This window comes from Heptranchias perlo, chromosome 13, assembly GCF_035084215.1.
Source record: "Heptranchias perlo isolate sHepPer1 chromosome 13, sHepPer1.hap1, whole genome shotgun sequence".
Lineage (NCBI taxonomy): Eukaryota > Metazoa > Chordata > Chondrichthyes > Hexanchiformes > Hexanchidae > Heptranchias > Heptranchias perlo.
This window is the reverse complement of record NC_090337.1, coordinates 36,176,271-36,196,313: the sequence shown is the minus strand read 5'-3', so window position 1 is coordinate 36,196,313 and position 20,043 is coordinate 36,176,271. Positions and strand designations below refer to the sequence as shown.

Sequence of the window (20,043 nt, the reverse complement as noted above, 5' to 3'; positions counted from 1 at the left end):
AATTTTTTAAAAGTATGTTTGCACATGCAACTGTCACACTTCAGACATCACACTTTCTTACAGTTTAAAACAATCTTAAAACGTTCTTTTCTGAACTGCAACCTGAAACTGACAAGTACATTCATATCTCTACAGTTCCCTCACCAACCAACAAATAATCTGAGTGACCTCAGCCTTTGTTCACTTAAACAATTAGACTTTGTCGCCTTAACTGTCTTATAAAAGAAAGAGAAAGAAAGCCTGTCTGACCTGTAGTAAATCCAAGCATTCATTTCAAGAATGAACAACATTATATCCGGTAGTCTTAAAGGGACAACACACCACACTTCAGCAGAAAAATAATACATTGTGTGTTGCATTGTATAATGCTCCTGTCCTTGTAAAACAGTGCATCCTCTACCTTATCATGACCACAAGAGGTCTATCAGAGGTATTAAGAAAAACACATGTGCAGGTTACTTCCTGCAACCTCTGTAAATTTGATGTTTTTCAATATGGGATCAAAGCTTTTGAGAGAAGGTTTCCATGGTTCTCACTAAAGAAATAAAGTATTAACTATGTTAGTCCAGATACAATGCCAGTTAAATCCTTTTGGTCAGCTGAAGGATAAAAGATATAAGCAAAGAACATCAAGGAAGCTCTTTTTGAACCTTAGATAAAGGCTTTGATAAAGCCTGATTTGGACCTACAAGACCAATTGGGTGTTAATTTACAAAGGACATTATTGTTTCCAGATATAATGAATGAGCTGACTGCTATGTTTCAGTCTTGCTTTGACCCCAATCATCAACCAGTAACGAGCGTTTTCGGAGTATAGTGCCAGCTCATAAAAAGAAAAATTAACCACTTGAGGCAGATAGGTCACCTACCTTTTTCACCCTGATATGATTAAGTTGGAAGATAATTAGGTACTGTGGCTCCAAATGCTTGTCTGGGCATGAAAACACCCATAAGTTAGCACAAATTAGCACTAAATCGACACTCGGGTGCCATAAATTATGGCTGATACAAGAAATGGAAACAATCACACAAATGCAGTTGGAGTGATATGCCTGAATAATGACTTCAAATTTAATGGAAATGGACGTTGCTGATGCACAGTGTTGGAAGTACCCATAGTCTGACCAACCAGGTACTGCATTTTTACCAAAGGGAAAAACCATTAAGTCCAAAAAATACACTACTTTATTCTATATTGCGTGATCAGTTTTGTAATATAGATAGAAATGTAATAGAATTTTCAATCTTTTTATGAGTTAAAATTCAAAAATAAAAGTAAATGAAGCACAGATTATGCAAATCTTGAATGAGGAAATAAAGCTGATACCTCCTTTTAAGTTCCACCGCAAGGATGCTATTTTGTAACTCCTCGCCTTGTCTTGATGTAATCTTCCAATATGCATAGGCAATAACTCAAATTTGAATGTATTTTTATTTAGTCATTCATCATTGTACTGTAACAGAAAATATAAATGCTAGCAGATTTCCCATGGGGCTGCTCACGATAAATCAAAAGATACACTGACGTGTGATGGCTAAAGTGTGAGAGGAATAAGTATGAAGCTTACAGGATGCATATGATATATGGAAGACTTTAATATATTACTAGCACATTGCTCACCGTGCGTCAGAGGATATTGCAGTTCTAAAACAATAGGGGTGTTTATGCCGTGTAGGGCCTAATTTATTGGCACTTGGAAAAGTATGGGCTAATAAATGAAAGTCAGCACGGATTTGTTAAAGGCAAATTGTGTTTGACTAACTTGATTGAGTTCTTCGATGAAGTAACAGAAAGGGTTGAAACGCAAGTGCGGTTGATGCTTTGTATATGTACTTTCAAAGGGGGTTTGATAAAGAACCACATAATAGACTAGTTAGCAAAATTAAAGCCCTTGGAATTAAAGGGACAGTGGCAGCGTGGATACGAAATTGGCTAAGGGACAGAAAGCAGAGAGTAGTAGTGAACGGGTGTTTTTCAAACTGGAGGGAAATATAGGGTGGTGTTCCCCAGGGGTTGGTATTAGGACCACTGCTCTTTTCGATATATATTAATTTCCTAGACTTGGGTATACAGGGTATAATTTCAAAGTTTGCAGATGACACGAAACTCAGAAATGTAGTAAACAATGTGGAGGATAGTAACAGACTATTGGAAGACATAGACAGACTGGTGAACTGGGCAGACACATGGCAGATGAAATTTAATGCAGAGAAGTGTGAAGTGATACATATTGGTAGGAAGAATGAGGAGAGGCAATATAAATGAAATGGTACAATTTTAAAGGGGGTACAGGAACAGAGAGACCTGGGGGTGTATGTACACAAATCTTTGAAGGTGGCAGAACAAGTTGAGAAGGCTGTTAAAAGAGCATAAGGGATCCTGGGCTTTATTAATAAAGGCATAGAGTATGAAAGCATGGAAGTTATGCTAAACCTTTATAAAACACTGGTTAGGCTTCAGCTGGAGTATTGTGTTCAATAGAGATGGTACAGAAGAGATTTACTAGAATTGTACCAGAGATGAGGGACTTCAAAGATACACAAATCCAACACACCCGGACATCCTATCGTATCAGGCAACGGAACCCTGTGTGAGAACCTCTCTGGATACGTCGAGGGCATCCTGAAACCCATCGTACAGGGAACCCCCAGCTTCTGTCGCGACACTACAGACTTCCTACAAAAACTCAGTACCCACGGGCCAGTTGAACCAGGAACACTTCTCACCACGATGGACGTCTCGGCACTCTACACCAGTATCCCCCACGATGACGGCATCGCTGCAATAGCCTCAGTACTCAACACCAACAACAGCCAATCTCCAGACACCATCCTACAACTCATCCGCTTCATCCTGGATCACAATGTCTTCACCTTCGATAACCAGTTCTTTACCCAAACACACGGAACAGCCATGGGGACCAAATTCGCACCCCAATACGCCAACATTTTCATGCACAAGTTCGAGCACGACTTCTTCACTGCACAGAACCTCCAACCAACGCTATACACCAGATACATCAACGACATTTTCTTCCTATGGACCCACGGCGAAGAATCACTGAAGAGACTACACGATAACATCAATAAGTTCCATCCCACCATCAAACTCACCATGGACTACTCCTCAGAATCGGTTTCATTCTTGGACACACGAATCTCCATCAAAAACGGGCACCTCAGCACCTCACTCTACCGCAAGCCCACGGACAACCTCACGATGCTCCACTTTTCCAGCTTTCACCCTAACCATGTCAAAGAGGTCATCCCCTATGGACAGGCCCTACGAATACACAGGATTTGCTCAGACAAGGAAGAACGCGATGGACACCGACAGACGCTGAAAGACGCCCTCATAAGAACGGGATATGACGCTCGACTCGTCGATCGACAGTTCTGACGGGCCACAGCGACAAATCGCATAGACCTCCTCGGAAGACAAACACGGGACACAACCAACAGAGTACCCTTCGTCGTCCAGTACTTCCCCGGAGCGGAGAAACTACGCCATGTTCTTCGCAGCCTTCAACATGTCATCGATGACGACGAACACCTCGCTAAGGCCATCCCCACACCTCCACTACTCGCCTTCAAACAGCCACCTAACCTCAAACAGACCATCGTTCGCAGCAAATTACCTAGCTTTCAGGAGAACAGCGTCCACGACACCACACAACCCTGCCACGGCAACCTCTGCAAGACATGCCAGATCATCGACACAGATACCACTATCACACGACAGGACACCACCCACCAGGTATATGGTTCATACTCCTGTGACTCGGCCAACGTTGTCTACCTCATACGTTGCAGGAAAGGATGCCCCGGAGCATGGTACATCGGCGAGACCATGCAGACACTGCGACAACAGATGAACGGACACCGCACAACAATCGCCAGACAGGAGGGTCCCCTCCCAGTCGGGGAACACTTCAGCAGTCAAGGACATTCAGCCTCCGATCTTCGGGTAAGCGTTCTCCAAGGCGGCCTTCGAGACACACAACAACGCAAAATCGTTGAGCAGAAATTGATAGCCAAGTTCCGCCCCCATGAGGACGGCCTCAACCGGGACCTTGGGTTCATGTCACGCTACACGTTACCCCACCAGCGAAGAAAGTTATCCGTTTTTAATGCATCTATCTCTTTCTATCTCTTTCTCTGCCTTTTGGGTTTCTCTCTCTCGCTCTCTCTCTCTCTCTCTCGCTCTCTCTCTCTGTCTGTCTGTGAGTTGTGACCGATTGTGTATTCGGTAGTCTTGTATGTAATGTTTCCCTGTCTGAACACCATTCAAGTCCTTTGATTGCTTTGATAACGGGCAGTTGGAAAGATTATCTGTAATCACCAGGCATTGTTCTCTGACTATATATATACTTTTATGGAATCCCACACTCACCTGACAAAGGAGGAAGCCTCCGAAAGCTTGTGATTTCAAATAAAACTGTTGGACTACAACCTGGTGTTGTAAGAGTCCTTACATTTGTAATTCGGGTGACTGCTCATTTGATTGTTTGGGGCATGCTCTAAGCACAGGTGTATCTCTGGGTGCACGTCCATTAAAGGTGGGGAATTTCAGATGCAACCACAGGATTGAAGTCAATCATGAAGGGGCACAGATACTGGAAGGGAGCAGTGACCTGGAGTTGACCTTTGGGGGCAGTTGGAGCAGTGACCTGAATCCTAGAAGAAAACAATGTGCACCTACTATAGTTTTTCCTCTAATAAGAAAAATGAGTGACATTATAACCATTGAGACGTAACTACTGCATTCTCCAGCAACAGTGGTGGACCTGGAAATGTGGCAACTCTACAATCAACAAAACTGTCAGAAGTCAACTAGTATTATGGTTGAAAGGTAAACTTAGGAAATACTGAACATACATATATATTTATATATTATACATATAGGTCTAAATCATAAAGACAGATACATCTGTTCTCTTTTATTCAGAACTGGTTGTTGATTAAACGGGCACTACATAAATGAATATCAGAAGATAACAAAGAGTAAAGCCTGTAAACATTAACTGCATTATTTATAAATGGCAGAATTGAGCGTATTCATCTCATGGTATACTGGCTGAACTCACTCAGACAGAAGACATTTGTCACCAGCCTGGAAATCAATATATAATTTTTGTTTTAATTTTATAGTGAGATAAATTTTAGGTTTATGAATGAAGGGACATAAAAATTATAATACACTACCATGTTTTCAAAAATTAAAACCAACGAGCATGTCTTTATTTTTTCCAAAAGCATAGGTAACGTCTGAGAATGTGACTTTTGAAACTGTTTTCGAAGGCATATCGTAGTTTGTTTACAATAGAACTGGGAAGTGTAGACTAAATCCATGTGAAGAACTTCATTTATCATTTTACTGGTGTTTTCCTCTCACAAAAGGCAATCATCACTCTCAGACTTAACATACTGTCATTTAATGTCATCACAATTGATTTATTACAATACAAAATATTTCTGATGTAAGTAAAAACTCCAAAGAGCAGGAAATGTTCAAAATGTTTAAAGTGGGCGAGTACATAACGGATTTATTTTTTATTGTATTTAGGAGGCACTTTTGCCTTAGACATTTACTTTTAACAAATGGTAGGCAGCAGTAAATGACAGTGGAATTTGAGAATCAAGACCTTTTAACTTGGTACAACGATCAATATAGTTTTGTACAATATATTTGAAAATCAACAGCAACGTGAAATTTTCAGCATGTGAATTAACTGAATGAACCTACTTTTGCTGTCTATTTTGTTATGTCAACCATATAGATTGAGAAAAGTCCTACAGCTGTACTCCTGTTCAAATTTGTCACTCTATCCCAGCAAGATAATTTTATGAGATCAGACATTTGATGACTTAGTTAAGCAGGTGAGATGGGGCAGATGGTTAATGTCAGGAACTTCAACACTCAGTATTACAAGTCAGAATCACATTGTAGATCATTGTCACACTTCAAGCAATTTATAATCCTTTTATGATATTTGTAAAAATCTCAAATCCAATTTTGTTAGGAAAAACAAAGGGTTTTGTAATTAATAATCAATTAACAGAGATTAGAGTTTTTTGTAATGGATTTTGGGTAAGCATATAAATGGCAGTACTTTCACTGTGTCGTCGAGAGAGTAACTGCTGACTGAGATTAAAATAAAACACATAAGCTTGATCTGAAGAACAAAGAATTGATCTTCATTGCATAACAGATGGGCATAGATATTGTGAATAAAAATAATTACACTAACAAAGTGTATCATGTGCGTGTGTGCATGTACGTCTTTCATTTGCACAACCTTCCAGTTGTGTAACACTTCCTCTAACATCTTACTTTGTCCATCGCTCTTGGTTGATTGGCCAAAAATTAAACTGCAAAAAATCAGAACTGAAGTGGTATAGCACATACAAAATCAAAAGTGAAGAAAGTGGCTCGAAAACTATCAACGAAAACCGACTAAGGACTTACGAAAACAACAAATCCTAAATGACCAGTCATGAGAGCCTACCAATTTTCTCAGTGCAAAGAAGCAGATGAACCAATTGAATCACTCAAAACACCTTTCCTCAGTAACTGAAATTCTTAATGTCCAAAATAAGATTCATGACATAAAGACATTAAAATGTACATATTTCACAATAAGAGGATTAAACTTAATTCTTAACGGCCTTTGAATAAATTTATTGATTTTTTTTAAGGCTTTAGCCTCACAAAAGTTTGAATTTACATTTGATGTCATTGCCCAGAGAACTGAATATTAGGTGAAGGCTAATCTGAACATGTCGGCCTAGAAATTGAATCGTGCCCGAATCGTGGCACGATCCATTGCAGCGCATGCTGCAAGCTTCTCATGAGGCTGGCACTAGGACCATGGCAAATTGGTCTACTGGCCTTTCCTGCTTATTACTGGCAAGCTGCGGGTGCTAGCTGCAGCCCGAGAGGCAGCTTGCCAGTGCCAAGAGGCAGCAAGTTCGGCTGGCTTAGATTCCGATTGAGTTCCTCTGGAGAATCCTGGGGGAGGGGTGGTGGGGGAAGCAATTGGGAGGGGGCAAGTGGTGGCTGACAGTGGCCTGTGGATTTAATGTAGAACCGGGAGGAACACTTCTGCTCCTCCCGGCCCCAAGATAAGGTAAGTTTAAAAAAAAAACATCACATTTACCTTTCCGGTGACAACCTCCAGCGGTCCCTTTAAGAACTGCTAGTTTGGCTGCCAAGCAACTGAAGAAACTGACTGCAGCATGCACAGGCATTAGGCCCCCTATTTGCATATGCAAAGGTCTTAATGCCTGTTTCAGGCACATGCCCTGAAGGAGATTTACCAATACGATGGGTGGTGCACGTCTAGCCAGAATGAGTGCTTCCCACCATATTGGAACCTCAGGCACCCATTTATACATGTAAAACAGCACAGCACAATCCAATAATATTAGCTTTGGAGCGGAAAATATCAAAAAGTTGTGTGAGTTAATCTTTTTGTATATTAACCGTATCTCTCTAAAAATTCTTTGGGACTCTTATCTCAAGTAGCTAATGATTTCGGACGTGACTGGAAGTATTTATGATTGACAGAAAACTGGCCATATATAGAAGATGTTGGTTGCAAGCCCCGTCCCCTCCAATCTGTTTCCCATTAGACTTAAAAATTGCCAACTGAGCTTAGGTGCTTGAAAATAAAATACATTTTATTAACTGTTCCAGAGAGGCAGAGACTGTGAGAGTGCAATCTATATATTTATTAATGTAGCTGTGCTTTTTATTTATCCAATGAGCATTATATTTTTCTTCAGGAACCATTGCAAACCAATTAATTCAATATTCGCAGAGGTCTATCAGAAACCGAGGAAAGTCAGGCCCTAGATTGTGTCCTCCTGTTGTACTTACCTCTAACCTGGTTCCTCTTGCATACTATCTTTCTGTGTGTTCTCAGCATTAAGAGATGCTAAGAGATATAAAAAAAAATTAAACATACATTTAAAAAGACCTCCTTTTAGGAATACAAGAATAATTAAGGTTACTGCTTTGCAGTTTTGAGCAGTTGCAAAATTCAGTCTTCAAAACAACAAAATTCGAAGAATGCTATGTAATGTAAACAAAATTTAACTTATTCGGTCACCATAAATCAGTGATCCTGACAGTACATTATTCATGTAACCCTCTTACTGTTATAAAACTTTGTAATCTCTGACTCACTATGAACAATGCCATGGGAAAGCTGTGTGTTTATCTAAAATATGTATGTGTACTAGAATAGATTTGTATGTATTTTTTATGGGAGATCTCCCATAGCAGTGAGTCATAGGATACACCATTTTATAGAAATGGGGTGTTTATGCCATGTAGGAGGTAACATCAGGGCCACTGGTTGAATATTTCGAATTCTGTGATTTTTATTGGTGCTTTGAGAATTCAGTACCACAAATTTGGTCATTATTCTGTGAATCTGCAGAAACCATAAATGAGTGGCCTTTAATTAAGATACAGTCTTAATGCTGAGGATGCACTCAAAGATGATATGCAAAATATGGCTATTGGAATTAGATATCTGTGCCTGCAGTTTCCGTAGGAGTTCTCATCAGCGGAAATCTCGGAGAAACAGCATTAAAGCAATATAAACAGCTATTTATGTCATTTCTCCAGGGGTTCCGTCAGTCTTCCAGCAAAGGAGGCTGTAAGTGCAGCTTAACAAGCATATATAGGTTAATCCCATTATAAATAGGAATATATAATGGGAGAAAATTGACACAAAGGTGTGACAAAAAAGTTACAGCAGAAAGTGATGCAGACCAGAAGTGTGTGCAGATGTAAGATACAGCGGATCTCCTGTGGCATTGCTGGTGATCAGTCAGATGAAACACCACTTTATAAGGACAGGAGTGTTATACGACATAATTTCTCCTGCTGAAATGGAGCTGTGTTCGTTTAAGAAAAAAGCTATCATTGTTATTAAGTAAACACAGCTTCAGGTCAATCAAAATTTAATTGCTGTTTGCTGAGGGAATTGGAAAATACTTGTAACTTCCAGGCTCCAGGTAAGAAGCATTCAGCATTTACTAGCCGAAATTTTTTATATTATAGAAAAATAGCTTGTGTCTGTATGAATGTATATCTATGTGGTATAATGCTGTGGTGTAGGAGAGTTCCTTCACCTAATTATGTCCCAGAGACCACTGTCCTTCAATCTGTGTGTTCAGTCAATCAGATCCCACAATCGTGACTGGGAACCATTCAGATTCCAGAACCCTTGCTGCAGTATCATTTCTGATGCTTGTGTTTAAGTAAATCAGTTACATTCTACCAAAAACAGAAAATCTCTGGCATATTGCCGCCATGACCATTTCTCATCTACTACACTGTATACTTCTCAAAATAACATTTAAAATTGAAAGAACATAAAAAAAAAATCAAAAGTGCATTTAAGACTTAAACAAAACTTGCCCATCGCATTTTCCAGTTGCTCCAACAGCCACCTCCATTCCACATGGCCTCCTTCAGTTCATTGGGCGTTTAATATTTATAATGGATTACAATGATGCAAATCCACTTGTAAACATGTGCGCAGATCCAGCGCAAACCAATCCAGACTATACCCGAGACTTAATGGTCCACATGTATATGTCAGAGGAGCATCTGGTTGTCTACCTGAGCCATAAGCTACTGCCACAAAAATTGTGTATTCAGCAATTAAGTATACCTGGGTGTTGCAAAAATTACAATACATGGAATCACATTTATCATTATTCTGACAATCGCTTTTAGTTTAGTTAAAATTGGCATGCCACAGAAGGATGGAACTTGCATTTATAAAGCATCTTTCATACCTATGATATCCTTAGGACAATCTAAAGTCTTTCACATTCAATGAATTACTTTTGAAGTGTCGTTACTGTTGTGTAAGCAAGCACAGCAGCCAGTTTGCACATAGCAACATCCCACAATGCAATGAATAACCAGGTAATCTGTTTTGGTGGTGATGTTTGAGGGATAAATGTTTTTTATATTTTTCTTTACTGTTCTAGTTTAAAATAGTTTTCTTTTCATAATGTTGAGAGTCACTGGGAGAACACCCCTGTTGTTTGACTGGTGCCATAGGATTGATTACATCCATTGAAACAGGCAGACCAGGCCTCGTTTTAACGTCTCATCTGAAAGAATGTGTATTTGTTGCAATGGGGAATCACACAGGGTTATAACATAGTCTTCCAATATCGTTGAAGCTCGCAGAATGAGCACACTGACATGCTTTTTACCTTGCATACGAGATGACTCATGATCCAGGAAACTTGGTCGGGATTCCAGCGGTGTCAGAGGGATAGGTGGAGACCCTGCCCTTCCGGAACCAATGCTGGGAAAAGAATCTCAGCCTATGTCTCAGGAAGGATATATTGGTCTTGAAGGGGGTGCAGCGCAGATTCACCAGAATGATACTGGCGCTAAAATGGTTAAATTATGAGGACAGTTGTATAGTCCAGGCTTGTGTTCCCTAATCGAGATGTTTAGGATGATTAAAGGTGTTGATAGGGTAGATAGAAACTATTTCCTCTGGTGGGGGAGTCAGAACAAGAGGGCATAACCTTAAAATTAGAGCTAGGCTGTTCTGGGGTGATGTCAGGAAGCACTTCTTCACACAAAGGGTAGTGAAAGTCTGGAACACTCTCCCCAAAAAGCTGTTGAGGCTAGGTCAATTGAAAATTTCAGAACTGCATTTGATAGATTTTTATTAGGCAAGGGTATTAAGGGTTATGGAACCAAGGCGGGTAGATACAGATCAGCCATGATCTAATTGAATGGCGGAACAGGTACAAGAGGCTGACTGGACTACTCCTGTTCCTATGTTGCTAAGTCTCCGTCCGATTGTGGTTTATGGTTAATGAAACTGAACATTTTATATTTCTATGGATTGTAATGCAAAGGATTTATTCTGGTAAAACAATGCTAAAATATCAACACCACTTCTGTTCCCTCACTGGTATTCAATTTTGTTGGAAAGATCTTTTATAGTAAATCTTTGTTTTGCTTTCAGTTTCCTCCACATACTGATTGTGAAGTTGATATTTCCAAGCTTGCCTCATCATAATTGTATGAGAGGCATTTCTGTTCTCATTGTACCAAAGCTGTTCCTCATCCCTTGGTCTATTTGGCTTGATAATTGGAGCACTAATTGTCTTCCCCCTCCACCAAATCTTGTTTCTAGAAGAGCTGCTTTATCCCTAGGATTAAAATGGTAAAACCCCATGTAATTAATTGATTTCAGTGGTATCAACATTCGTTTCCTCTAATCCTAGCATGTAAATGGATTTCATGAAAAATAAATGTTTTAGTTAACTTAATCCATTTTTCATGCAATTTTTTTTCAAGTATGCACAAAATCTGTTACAAGGACAGTACAATAAAAATTATTCTGAATGTAACCCTTTTATTGATCAGAATAGTCTTTTTAGCATTGCTTGAAATTTTGACCATTGTAGTATCCGCAGAAAGCCGAGAATTAACTGTACATGGAAGAGATGTAATTCATTCTGATTTGTATCAGTGGAGACAATTTAAGACCATCTTCCAGACTATAATTATATTTTTCAAAAGTTTGTTAATTACCATACAGTCTTAATAAAATCTTACCCCGTTAAAATAAACTTTTTTTTAAATAAAGCTTATGAATCTTGCTAAACATTCCACTCCAGCAGACTCAGTTGGAAGCATTTTTGTGAAGTGATAGTGTTCAAATTTGGCTTTGTAACAAGTGTAACTTGATGCCATGGTAATATCACTCCTATGAATAAAACAGATACATAAAAGTTAACATGTTTTAAGTGCTCCGTATGTCACTAATAATCAGTACAGTGTGTGCAGCTGTCATAGCTAAAAGCTAAATCATGGTTTCAGCGTACACTGTAGTCTTACATGTAACTGTTTTCATCTCCAGCCAGCTTCAAGTGAAGCATATTTCATTAGAAACTGTGTGGAATTACCAAACACTATTTCAGACATATTTCATGAATAGTTGGTCTTTGGATTTCCTGAGCATATCTCATGGACCACTAAATATATTTGTCTTCAATGCTGAAGTCAAGAAATAAGTAAGCAGTGAAAATTGGGACTGTTTGTTCCGAACATGTTGGCATGTTTTCATAATGACGTTTCCACAATTTCCATAATAACAAGTCATCAGAAAATGCATTTGAAATGACTAGAATGACCTGGATTAACACAACATATGATTAATTGGATTGCAAATTAAGGTTCCAATTGGAAAGGCTAACAAACATTTAGAATTATTTATTTAGCTCCACTAAATTAACTAAAAGATTTTGAACCTATAACTACATAATCAAATTGTGCTTTCTGTCGTTACAGTTGTCTTTATTATTGGAGGCTGGTTTTGGAGGAGCATTGGTCTACATTGACCCCTGTGATTCACCCCAAACAGAGAGGATTGGTGATGAAACATTTTGGATTTCTTTGAACCCTGGAGGAGATCCATCTACACCAGGCTATCCTAGTATCAGTAAGTGAAAGAGAGTTTTGATATTTGTTGTTAAAATGTAACAACTAGAGGAGAAAATGGCACAACGGAGATCTTTTGGCAAATACTGTGATTTTCTAAACTCAAACAAGTGCTGTATGATTTGCTGCCTGGATACTGCAATTTTACATAAAAAGTCCCAGAAGCAATGAAAATCACAATATCTGAGTGATAACAAATCACTTGCAGCAACATATCATTTGTCCTAGCAATAACTACTGGAAAAAAATAATTACCAGTGATTCATAAGGTTTGTGTTTGGCACACAATATTTGCTCTTGATGGAGGAGAATAACACGTTGTCAGCACTGAGAAATTGAATATTTTTCCGGTTTTGGCATTTGTGTCAGCAGCAGGTATGTGCAGGTCTGTCGCAAATGTAAGGAAAAGCTTTCTCTCTAAACTTGATTGTTATAGTACTAATGTCAGCTTTAAAACACAAACCCTGTTGAATCATTGTGACATTCCCATTTCTCTTACTGAGCTCATCGAGTAAGACTGTTTAGTGCCAATTATTGCTAAATTATATAGTTTTGTGCTATGTACTTACATCTAGTAGGAACTGACTCTCCAATCTCTTCACTTAACTTAGAATGCCAAGTTATAGTCCAGCAATTTTATTTTAAATTCACAAGCTTTCGGAGACTTCCTCCTTCCTCAGGTAAATGTTTCCGGAGCTCCTTGAAGCCTACGCATTTATACATGATGTATAAATGCGTAGGCTTCAAGGAGCTCCTGAAACATTTACCTGAGGAAGGAGGAAGTCTCCGAAAGCTTGTGAATTTAAAATAAAATTGCTGGACTATAACTTGGTGTTGTAAAATTGTTTACAATTGTCAAACCCAGTCCATCACCGGCATCTCCACATCATAACTTAGAATGGTAACAGCCATCAGTAGACACTTAACCAGTCTCGATTGCTTTTGAATCATATTCCCAGCAGTGAAAGAACAATGCTCTACCGAACTACAGTGTGCTCCTAAATAATTATACAAAATATTTTAGAGTTCTGACTCACTGAAGTTCTCCTTATATACATACATTGTAGAATATGAGTCTGATGAAGAAGGGATGGATAAAAGGGACCTCAAGACTCATTGGGAAGTGACCTTACATCAAATGACCTCTAAAGTACCCCAGCATGCTCAATAGTTCTAGTTTCATTTCTGTAATTTCTATATAGAGTTTAGTGATCTCCATTGGAGTTTAATTGAAGTTTATCAATTTAAAAAATCTTATTGATGTTTTTTGGTTATGAGAAAAGCACTTTTAAAAAATTTGCCGAGCTACTTGATTGAAGGAGTCTTAATCCTGAAGAGACTTATTTCAAGATACTTGACGCTAACAACTGATTTTGTGTAGACTTTAGTGTTTGATTAATCTCATAAAATTTCTATATCTATTATTCTGAGAGACTACAAGGATAATTGCTGTGGAAAATGGAAAAATTCACACTGATGCAGTACAAGGTGTGCTGAAGTTGGGATTAAGGCACATTTACCAGGAATTTCTTCGGTTTCCCCTGATTTACCACCATAGCTACAGATGAAACCCCAGTTCTGCGATTTCTGCCAAAGTTACGGTAGTGGAGTGGGAGAAGCTCTGAGAAAATTCCTGGCAATTATTGTAACAGAGTAGTGGGTATTTTACTCTTTACCTGGCCTATACCGTAACTATCCTGGAATGTTTGGTGACACTGTGGGGTAAATTTTCCAAGTACTTGTCAACAGTGAGCAAATATCAAAAAATCAAGGGTGTGTTGCTTGTGATTTTCCTATCCACAATGGTACATGCTCAGAGACCTTTGGCAAGGGTGTCAAAGGAGGAAAATGTTCCATTCCTTAGGCTGACAAAGCCCAAATATAATTAATTAAATCAAATCAAATATCATTATTTTTATTTCAAACAGTTCAGAACAATTTTGTGTTCCCTTTTGGAATGAAAATAATCATTAAGTAATGTTTCAACAGTTACATAATTAAATAAACAATTATATTTCAGTCTTATAATTAAAAATGACATATTTCACTGTGGTTCCTCTGCGATTTTGCCATCTTAACCTCCCAAAAAGAGTGGGATTGAAGTCTGATTATATTTAAGTTCATGTATTCACTTGTTAGCAAAATTGACACCCGTGGGATTAAAGCAACAGTGGCAGCATGGATATGAAATTGGCTAAGAGACAGAAGGCAGGGTGTAATGGTGAACGGTTGTTTTTCAGACTCGAGTTTAATATATAGCGGTATTCCCCATGGGTCGGTATTAGGACCGCTGCTCTTTTTGATATATATTAATGACCTGGACTTGGGTATACAAGGCATAATTTCAAAGTTTTCATATGATATGAAACTCAGAAATGTAGTAAACTTTGAGGAGGTTAGTAATAGACTTCAGGAGGACATAGACATTCTGGTGAAATAGGCAGATACATGGCAGGTGCAATTTAATGCAGCGAAGTGTGAAGTGATGCATTTTGGTAGGAAGAATGAGGAGAGATAATATAAACTAAATGGTACAATTTTAAAGGGGATGCAGGAACAGAGACACCTAGGGGTGTATGTACACAAATCTTTGAAAGTGGCAGGGCAAGTTGAGAAGGCTGTTTAAAAAAAGAAGCACATGGGATCCTTGGCTTTATTTTTTTAAAAATGCATCGAGCACAAAAGCAAGGAAGTTATGCTAAACCTTTATAAATCACTGGTTAGGCCTCAGCTGGAATATTGTGTCCAATTCTGGCCACCATACTTTAGGAAGTACTTGAGAGAGAGCAGAAGAGATTTACTAGAGTGGTACCAGGGATGAGAGACTTCAATTACATGGAGAGACTAGAGAAGCTGGGGTTGTTCTCCTTAGGGCAGAGAAAGTTATGGGGAGATTTAACTGAGGTGTTCAAAGTCATGAAGGGTTTTGATATGATAAATAAGGAGAAACTGTTTCCAGTGGCAGAAGGGTTGGTAACCAGAGGACGCAGATTTAAGATAATTGGGAAAAGAACCAGAGGCGAGATGAGGAGAATTTTTTTTACGTGGAAAGTTGTTATGATCTGGAATTCACTGGTGGAAGCAGATTCAATAATAACTTTCAAAAGGGAATTGGATAAATACTTGATGGGGAAAAATTTGCAGGGGTATAGGGAAAGTGCAGAGGAATGGGGACTAATTGGACAGCTCTTTCAAAGAGTCAGCACAGGTAGGATGGGCCAAATGGCCTCCTTCTGTGCTGTATCATTCTATGATTCTATGATTTCCTCTTAACTGATGATGATTTGTGTGGTTTGAAGTGTGTCTACCAAACATAATGGGCCCGATATTAGGAGGGCGGCGGGTTCGCAGCGGGGGGTCGACTGGGCGCGTGGGTAACGCACCCTGTGAAATTGGGCTGCTCTGCACGGAATCGCAGGCTAGTTGGAGCCACTTACCTGTGCTTCCGGGTTTCCCGCTGGAAAGCTGCGCAGCGGACGGACTGCGCGTGCGCAGCATAGGCTGTCAGCTGGAGGAGCCCTATTTAAAGGGACAGTCCTCCACTGACTGATGCTGCAGGAAATAGGAAAAATTACAGCATGGAGCAGCCCAGGGGGAAGGCTGCTCCCAGGTTTAATGATGCCTCACTCCAGGTATTATTCGATGGGGTGAGGAGGAGGGGGAGGACAGAGATCTTCCCCCCGGTGGGCGGGAGGAAGCGGCCCGTCTCTGCCACCAAGAAGGCCTGGCTCGAGGTGGCAGAGGAGGTCACCTGCAGCACTAACATATCACGCACCTGCATACAGTGCAGGAGGCACTTCAATGACCTAAGTAGGTCAGCCGAAGTGAGTACACTTACTCATTCCCCTACACTCCATCTGCCACATCACCGCCCCCACCCCACATCTCCTTCTGCACTGCCAACACTACTCTGTCATATCACTCCTCACACTCACTCAAAGCTCATCCTCATCTTACCTACACTTACTCACCTCGCCAGTACTCATCCCGCCACTACCACTCAACCCAATCATCATACAATTTCATGGCTCTATCTCATATTCACCCTGTCATGCATCTCTTTCACGGTCAGCCTCACTCAACCTGCCACTACCTGTGCTGCAGCCACAGGGCATGCATCACATATGTGCAGCAGGAAGCGTAAGGCAAACGTGTCATGAGCATGAAGGGGATGCACAAGGGTGTTTGAGAGTTTGTCATGGTTTTTTACCTATATTTAATTTCTGATCAACTCACATCACATATTGTCACCACTACTGCCGCATCTTTGCAAATCTTGTCTGGTTTGTGCAATAATGCTCTTTCCTGAGGATCACAGTGAAGACCCACAACTGATGCCACCCATTGTGTCACTGCAGAGTGGGTGTAGATGTATTTGCAGGGCTCTTTTGTGCAGACGACTGAGAGACGTCGGCAATGTCCCCAGTGGCACCCTGGAAGGATGCAGAGGAGAAGTTGTTGAGGGCAGTGGTGACTTTGACAGCGACAGGTAAGAAGATGGTGCTCAGGCCAGCCGGGAGCAGCTCGGCATGAAGGAGGGTGCATGATGTCCACGACTACATGTCGAGTGACTCTGAGCCTCCGTGTGCACTGCTGCTCAGAGAGGTCCAGGAAGCTGAGCCTCGGTCTGTAGACCCTGTGGCGAGGGTAGTGCCTTCTGCGACGCATCTCTCTCTGCCGTTGCCCTCCCTCCTGCTGTGCAGGTGGATGTGTCACAGCACTGTGTTGTGGGGCTCCACGTGTCTGAGGTGGATGGCGTGGCCGGCGAGGCTGGTGAGGCTGTTCACCCTCCGAGGAGGTCATGACTGCAGCTACGGCGGCCCCCATCTGGAAGATGTACATCTGAGGGTAGGTGCAAGTTTGTGAATTTTATTGTTAGGAGGAGGGTGGTGGAGGCCAAACTTTGTCCAAAGTGACAGAGTGGCCTCCTGCAATGAGTGAGGGTCTCCCCCGCACCTGTCAAATGGACCTTTGCAGCTGCCACAGGCTGATGGCTGCAACACGTCCATTTCAACTGAGAGTGTTTCCCCCAGTACGGGAAACAGTCCCAGTTGTTCGCAAAATCCCACCCCTCCTAAAATGTCATGTTAATCAGGTCTCTAAACGACCTGAAATACCTTAATGATTACTTTAAGTGGCACCCCGCCGGCTTTAATTGCCGGTGGGAGTCCCACATGCGGGGGCTGCGCACGCATGTCAGCGCGTCACTGGGGAACCCGGAAGTGGGCGGGTTGGAGCCGGGCTCCAGACCCGCCCCGGGAATCCCCGATTTTCGCAGCCCCCCCGCCATGAACGCACCCGCTCGGGGGTGCGAAAAATCGAGCCCAATGTCTTGGCAGCCCTTTCCTGTTAATGTTGGATCGGAGGAGTTCAATCCCACAGGGACATGTTTATATATTTGAATGAGGTTTATTGAGAATCCTACTTAATTTTTCTCTGGGGTTACAGTGTGGTGAGGATATATGTGCTTATCAAAATGAGGGATATCAGTGCCAGGGAAGAAAATATTTTTTCACTTTTTGCATTTAGTATCACTATCAAGCACTGTAGGTATATCACAGGTTATAAGTGCATATTAAATCTCTCTACAGAATCTGAACAGCATACTTTGACTCCCGGAGATAAATGGACTATGATCTCGTGAACTGCTCTGCACATGCTTGTTTATAATCAGAAACATTTTCATTGTTTAGTCAGTCATTGATGGGGCTGGAGGTGGGACAAGTGCCTGGAAATCATTTTCATTACACCAGAGGAGAAGCAACCTCTTGTACAAATTTCAAATGAGTTCCCAATGGTGAAAACTGTACATTTTCTACTTGGAATTGTGTACACTGCACTTTCATCAAGCAGTCTCACACATACTTATCTAAATCTAGGCTCTCTCTTTAACCAGCAGTCCCTTTTTCCCTTTTGTTTCTCTATTTTCAGATGAATAAAAGGTTTTCAAATCATACCTGACACATTTTATTAAGGGGCAGCAATTTGTATTCCGTGGTATTTTTTTTGAGAAATAACTAATGCAATGAAGGTAAATTTTTTGACGAGAATCTTCCTGTTATTGTTGGATCGGCCATTTCTGGCCTATGGAGCAAAGCACGAATAAACTCATAACCTAGTGAGCAATATTAAATGGTCTTCACAATAATTCAAATTGAAAATTAATAGACACAGATGGCTTACTTCAAAACTAATATTAAATGGTATAAACAAAATGTGTCTTGTACAACACAGTTATGATAAATATATCTCTATTAAAATAGCTAAGCGCCACTTTGAACCAACACACCATCACACCTTGTGTTAATTTGCGCAGCCTCATTCATTGATATCAACAGTGGGAGGCCAACAAAAGAGAGCATTGGAGTAATCGAGTTTGGAGGTGACAGAGGCATGTATGAGGGCTTCAACAGTTTAAGGTGTCAACTCATGGAGAGGGTGCAGAAGAGATTTACTGGTATGGTACCATTTATGAGGCGAGATTAGAGAAGCTGGGGCTCTTTTTATTGGAACAAAAAAAGTTTAAATGGAGAATTGATAGAGATGTTCATATTATAAGGGGTTTTGTTGAGGTAACTAGGGAAAATCAATTTGCACCGGTTGGTGAGTTGGTAACTAGAGAGATTAGGAGAATTTTTTATGCAGAAGGTTGTTAGGACATAGTATGTCTAATAGCTTTTAAAAGGGAAATTAATAAATACTTGAAAAAGAAAAATTTAAAAAGTATTGGGAAAACCAGGGGATTGGGACGAAATAGAGAGAGCTGGTACGGGTACAATGGGCCGAATGGCTTTCTTCTATGCTGCAAAGTTCTATGATAGTATTCTAAATTTCCAGATTTATAATGGCATTTATGAGTACCCTTAGCTACAAAACAGTTTCTTGCACCAACTTGGGTCACTGCTTGATACAAGTACTTATTTAGCCAAGAAGTGCTCACACTTAACCATAAATGTATATAAGAGATGCTCCATAGTGTGAAAATGTTTACCTTAATTAATTCCCGTCTTTGTTTCTGCACATGATACTGCAAAATTCACCTGGTTTAGAATTATTCCTGCAATTACAATCGCGCGTGTGTGTGTGTATAATATATTCATAACCTCAGGTACATCCAAATTGCTCCGTTCTCTGGAGCAAAATTAGCTATGTAAACAAAACCATAATGAGCTGAGTTGTCAGTCACCCCAATGAATGTGTAAGGCATGGGTTTTTGCACAGCATATCAACCCTTCAGCATTTTCAACATTCTTCATTTAAGTGCATTCAAAGCAGATGGTTTTGTCTGTGTGGAAAGCTCCTTCATGATATAGTGCTGTTCGTGCAACAGTTAAAGTCACTCTTACAGAACATTAAGTAGTTCATTTGAAAAATGACTAATCACAGCTCCATTGTTGCAACATTTCAAGTAATTTAGCTGTAATTACTTTGCTATTTTCTGCTTTCAACCCCAGTTTGTATTCTTAATCTTCAGCAGAGTAGGCTTCCCCTTTTTTATGGTACAGTAATTTTCTATTAACCCTTTCCTGTATAGCTGAATT

The 20,043-nt window shown here is 40.2% G+C and overlaps 1 protein-coding gene across 6 annotated transcripts in view; it reads left to right on the top strand.

Moving 5' to 3' along the window:
• The window catches only part of LOC137331497 (inactive N-acetylated-alpha-linked acidic dipeptidase-like protein 2), a 715,700-nt gene that overhangs the window by 389,118 nt on the left and 306,539 nt on the right, over positions 1-20,043 (top strand). For all 6 annotated transcript variants that reach the window (XM_067995331.1, XM_067995330.1, XM_067995327.1 and 3 more), the window contains one exon: positions 12,353-12,503. In XM_067995331.1, the coding sequence (XP_067851432.1) occupies positions 12,353-12,503 (151 nt within the window). The remainder of the gene's footprint in view (positions 1-12,352; positions 12,504-20,043) is intronic.